This window comes from Arvicola amphibius, chromosome 14 (genome assembly GCF_903992535.2).
Source record: "Arvicola amphibius chromosome 14, mArvAmp1.2, whole genome shotgun sequence".
Taxonomy (NCBI): domain Eukaryota; kingdom Metazoa; phylum Chordata; class Mammalia; order Rodentia; family Cricetidae; genus Arvicola; species Arvicola amphibius.
Genome location: NC_052060.1, coordinates 19,201,395 through 19,206,927, shown reverse-complemented (window position 1 = coordinate 19,206,927; position 5,533 = coordinate 19,201,395). Strand labels below are relative to the sequence as shown.

General features: G+C 50.9%; 1 protein-coding gene across 1 annotated transcript; it reads left to right on the top strand.

Moving 5' to 3' along the window:
• The first annotated feature begins 188 nt into the window (after positions 1–188).
• Positions 189–5,249, top strand: LOC119800828 (glutathione S-transferase Mu 7). Its single transcript, XM_038311121.1, has 7 exons — positions 189–271; positions 699–763; positions 1,041–1,122; positions 1,221–1,321; positions 2,393–2,488; positions 2,583–2,693; positions 4,566–5,249. Exons 1-7 carry the CDS (start codon positions 262–264, stop codon positions 4,653–4,655), a joined length of 555 nt encoding a protein of 184 aa, XP_038167049.1. The 5' UTR covers positions 189–261; the 3' UTR covers positions 4,656–5,249.
• The last annotated feature ends 284 nt before the right edge of the window (positions 5,250–5,533 follow it).

Sequence of the window (5,533 nt, the reverse complement as noted above, 5' to 3'; positions counted from 1 at the left end):
ACGAAGGAGGAGAAGAGAGAGAGAGAGAGAGAGAGAGAGAGAGAGAGAGAGAGAGAGAGAGAGAGAGAGAGAGAGAGAGAGAGGAGAGAGCGAGCGAGCGAGCGAGCATAGAGATGGTAAAATTAGGACAGGAGGTGGGGACTCGCGGGGGGGGGGGGGGAAAGATACTCACTATCTCTGGTTTGTCTGTCGCAGCTGGCCCATGCCATCCGCCTGCTCCTGGAATACACAGACTCAAGCTATGAGGAGAAGAGATACACCATGGGCGATGGTGACTGCACCTTCCTAGTCAGATCCCTGCCCAACTCCTGCCCATTGGTGCCCAGCGGCCCATGCCTAGGCCCCTTGTTGCTCAGCTCTGCCTCTTCTTGTTGGAACTAGACTATACCCCCTTACGGAACCTTAACTGTGTAGTTTGCCCTACCAATGGAAGATGCTAAGGAACGATTAGAAGGTCCACTGTATATATAACTGGGTCCCATTCCCTTCAGCACTTGGCTAAAGATTTTGTAAACTTTAGTGATGAAAGAGCCCACAGCCCTTATAGAACTCTTTATCCTTGAAACGTGCAGTGTGAGACTGCGTGAGTCAGCTCGCAGGTCTGCTGTCTCAGAGAGTCTTCAATTCCTTGGGAGGGTCTTGGGAGAGGGATCTGAACACATGGGTCCTTTGATTTCATGTTACCTTGTCCACCACAGCTCCCGACTATGACCGAAGCCAGTGGCTGAACGAGAAATTCAAGCTGGGCCTGGACTTTCCCAATGTAGGTGCAGGGAAGGGAGGTTTGGGGAAGGTCATGGTGTCCCTATTTTGCACAGATCAGGAGGTCTGGGGTCGGATTTCTCATCTGCCCACCCTTGGTTGTCCACATCATCTTTTTGGTACGGGCTGTATTCCAGCTCTTCCACTCATGTGCATTGTGTTCATGGAAAGTGTCCCATGCCAGGCACAGTGAGTGCCAGGCCCCATGTCTGTCCTCACCCAAGGAAGGGATACCGGGACCACGTACCCCATCTGACCGTCTCTGCTTGTCTCTCCAGCTGCCCTACTTAATTGACGGGCCCCACAAGATCACTCAGAGCAACGCCATCCTGCGCTACATTGCCCGCAAGCACAACCTGTGTGAGTGAGGCTGGCTGCCGGGGTGGGGGATGGTGGCCATCCTCCTGGGCATGGGCCAGTGGGATGTTGAGAGTGAGTTTGTGCTGTGTGTGCCGCAGGTGGGGAGACAGAGGAGGAGAGAATCCTTGTGGATATTTTGGAGAATCAGCTCATGGACAACCGCATGATGCTAGCCCGGCTTTGCTATAACCCCGACTTTGTGAGTCCTACTCCGGGCTGGGTGAGGTGGGGGAACAGGAGCTTGTACCTTTGCCTTCTCACCTGCTCTGGTGTTTAGCATCTAATCTTCTTAGCCCTGTTCACCCAGAAATGGTGCTCTGGAAGGCAGCAGTCATGTGGTATAGCCTGGAGCTAAGATGGGGCTTTCTAAGGCCTTCCTGGTTACAAAGCAAGATGTCTCCAAATCAAAGCTACCGAAACAAAACCAACCCCTCCAGGCGCTTGTGCACACACTCACCCCACCACCACCACCACAGAGTGACCCTCAACCTCAGAGTCCTGTCAAATAAAACTCCCAGTGAACTTCACTGCCTTTAGCAAGCAGTGCAAACCTCCACAGTCAAGCATCAATACCTGGGCAGGAAAGACTATGTTTAGAATCCTCAGCTCTGATTACCCCCTTTCTGCCCTGGGTTATGGCTTTCACTTGGCTTAAATCATCGGTGCTCCGATAGTTCTCTCTCAAACAATGAGAAAAAGTGGTGCCACCTGGAAATGGAAGGGCATCACCACCTGGGGGGGCTCTTCCCAAGCAGATTCCCAGAGCCAGGCCCAGGATGTCCATGGTGATATGCAGATGTTCCCCATAGGCAATCCACAGCCAATCAACCCTCTCCTTGGTCTCTTTTGCTCTCTCAAATTCATCCCATCATTTTTGAAGCTGCACCCAGTCCTACCCTTCTCCTGCCACTTGACTGTGTAGAACATTCGACTTCTTTTCCAGAGTGCTTTAGTTGTTTGCTTCTTTGACTCTGCATAACACCTGAGTCCAGAGCCCGCCCACATAGTCCTGAGTGTGACCCACAAGAGTGGTTCTAGACATCAGTGGTGAGTCCCAGGGACAGGGTAGTCCCGTGTGCCTTCTCATCACCTCTGATACCGGATCTGGTGCCTGTGGGATCTAATCAGTGATGACATAGCAGAATAAACCTGGGTCCGATCTCTGGAAGGCAGCCACCCCTCTGCTCAGATGGGGCCTTCACAGCCCTGTGAGCTCAGCCTGTGCTCAGAATCTTGTGACTGAGGGTGGTCACCATGTTTTCTGCTGTAGGAGAAGCTGAAGCCAGGGTACCTGGAGCAACTCCCGGGAATGATGAGGCTTTACTCTGAGTTCCTGGGCAAGCGGCCATGGTTTGCAGGAGACAAGGTAAAAGGGGTGGGGTGGACAGGAGGAGGAGGGGCTGCCTTCCATTCTTTCCAGGTGACCAGATTCCAGTACACTCACTGGCGGCTTTCTGCAGATCACCTTCGTGGACTTCATCGCTTATGATGTCCTGGAGAGGAACCAAGTATTTGACCCCAAGTGCCTGGAAGCATTCCCCAACCTGAAGGACTTCATCTCCCGCTTTGAGGTGATGCTCCTAATCCTCTTTTTTCTTAAATTTCCTTCCTTCCTCTGATAAATCCTTAGTCCTGGAGCTAAGTTAAAAACAGCAAAACAGTGGCATTTATTGAGTCTGGCAGGACCCGTGCTTGGCATCTTTTTTCTATTGGGTGAACTTTATCATTATGATCAACAGGGCAGATTGAATTGTGACTCCCATTGGCTAGATAAGAAAACAGATTATAGAGGGTAAGTCCCTTACTAGCCGAGATTATACCCAGCTCTCCTTGGTATCTGGCCTCTAAGGTCAGCAGGCAGTGGCTGTGTTCCTATTTTCTGTCAAAAGAAAGAGCCTTAGGCCCTTGTGTCTGGGTTACATAGCCCAGGATGCTGCGGAGAAGGCAGAACATGGCAGGGCTGTCTAAGCCATTGGCATTCTGAGAGGGAGGCTTGGTAGGATTCGTGTGAAATAGCCATGTGTAGACAGCACTCACACCTGATCTTTAGAACGCTTCCCTCGATTTGATCCCAATCTGAGTACATGCCAAACCCAGAGCTGTTTCTTTGATACTAGATTTGAGAGTGTGTGTGGGCCCTGTTCAGGGTTTTATCCTAAAGTGTGGCACGGTGTGGGGCTTCTCTTCTCTTTTCCCATGTCTCCATGGAGCCATTTTGTATTCATATTCTTAATTTCTCTCTTATCCCTGGCCTCTATATGAGACTCAGCGTCAGGCCCAGTGAGACATGGAAAGAACTCCATCCAGAGACTGAGTACAGCAGAGAGATGGGGACCTAACAGACGTGTTGTCAGCTGGGTGCTGGGGATTGAAGCTTGGGCCTCACTGCATGAGTCCCCTGGACTCTCCTTAACACCCACATAATCTCTCCTTTCAGAACTTGGCAACTGCAGGCGGTGGGACAATGGGTTTCTAGTCTGGCATCTCTTTAAATCAAGCGATACAACATCTCTGTTCTCACCAGCTTTGACTCTGGTCCTGATGCAGTGGCCTTGGGGTATATACCAGAGCTGTGTGGTGGCCATGGTTGCGAAGGATGGAAGAGCCAAGGGCTGCAGCCCAAGGCCTGCAGCTCCTGCCTCCTTGACAACAGTCAGCTCTAGGGTTCTGAACACTGTAGGGATTATCTGAGCCAGCTCTACCGATAAGATGGAACAAAACACACCCGGTGTCCTTTTGCACAGTCTCTGTATATAGCAGGGCTGATTATGAGGCAGCTTGGGGCACAGTGAGATTGGCCTGAGGTTCCACATAGAACAGGTTGGACCTCTACTGTCAGGAGTGATTAGAGCTGGATCAACACTCTAGGCTGCCCCTCCTCCCCTTGTGCATTTCATTCAGCGTTTGCCAGGTCAGTTGTTGAGGTCCTGGCTCTCTGGTCTGTTGCACTGGCCTGTTCTGGACCTCCTTGTCCTGTTACAGGTATTTTCTGTGTAAACCAGCCAGGAGGATGTTCCCTGTGGAGAAGGAGCCTGTCTGTGACGACAGGGGGTGGTGGGGTGTCCTGCAGGAGGAGAGGAGGGGACTGGGCAGAGAGGACACAGAATGGGAGCCCTAGAGCCAGGAACCAGTTGTGTGAGCAGGAGAAAGCCACCTAACACCTCTGGACCTCAACTTTTGTTGACATGTAGGCACAGTGAGACTGATCTTAGATTATCAAGTGGGTGATCTGAGCATATATATAACATAATATATATACATAATAGCATGTACATAATCGATATGGATACAAAGCCTGTTGTAGAGTCTTTATAGGAAACTGAAGAGTTCCCCATTCAGAACTCTAATACTGGAGCCTACGGGGAAAGCTGATCCTGGAGTGGGGCTGCTTATCCCCGTGGGACCGCTGACCTGAGCTCCTGCTCCATCCGTCTCCCTCACAGGGCCTGAAGAAGATCTCAGAATACATGAAGACTAGCCGCTTCCTCCCAAGACCTGTGTTCACAAAGATGGCCGTTTGGGGCAGCAAGTAGGGCCTTGGCTGGGTAGGGTGTATGATTACGTTGCCAGATTTCTTTGGATTGCAAGGAGCCCAGGGGAGCAGCCAGGACCCCTGCAGCCCCAAAGCCACCCTTTTCTTCTACTTTCTTTCCACCCCGCTCCAGACCCCAAGTCTCACACTTCTCTCTCTCTCTCTCTCTCTCTCTCTCTCTCTCTCTCTCTCTCTCTCTCTCTCTCTCTTTTTGCTCATCCAATTCCTGCCCCACATAGGCTCTTTAAACCATTGCCACTCCTTTCAATGATCAAAGTGCCCTTCTAAAGCTAAAGTGCCCTTTACAGACAGGCTCATGTGTTTGGATACTTGGTTCCCAACTGATGACCACTTTGGACAACTGTGGGCTCTCTGGCAGGTGTGGAGGGGGTCTGTCTGAGGTAGGTTGCTAGGAGCCTAGGCTTTGACCATTGTAGCCGAGCCCCTGTTCTGCATGCTGTTTCTCTGAGCAAGCTGCGCTGCGACAGAAGCACTTATCGCTGCATCTGTGACTCAGCCCTATTGCCTGCCTTCCCTGCCCCTTTGAACTGTAGCTCCTGAACCATGAACTGGAATAAATCATTCCCCCTCTTGGGTCGTTTTTGTTTGGTATTTTGTCATAACAACAGACAGCTGACGAGAAGCCTGATTCCAACAGATTCAAACCCCCTTGTAGAGGATCTTCAACACTGAAGGCCGTCTCTTTGGTCTTCCAAGGTCTCTAAGTCAACTGCTAGTTTGGCTTTTGTGTTGCTTCATGTGGCCATGGGACATTCTTTTATACACATTGTTAGTGTGAAGCTTTGTCGCCTCAGAATTTTTCCTCACCAGTTCTTCATTTGCATCACGCACTCCCAAAGTGATTTAAAAACCACACCA

Bases quoted from the DNA above. Each gene is read 5' to 3' on its own strand.
- LOC119800828 (XM_038311121.1), top strand. The intron at 764-1,040 runs GTAGGTGCAGGG...TTGTCTCTCCAG, and splicing joins TGGGCCTGGACTTTCCCAAT to CTGCCCTACTTAATTGACGG. The intron at 2,489-2,582 runs GTAAAAGGGGTG...GGCTTTCTGCAG, and splicing joins CATGGTTTGCAGGAGACAAG to ATCACCTTCGTGGACTTCAT.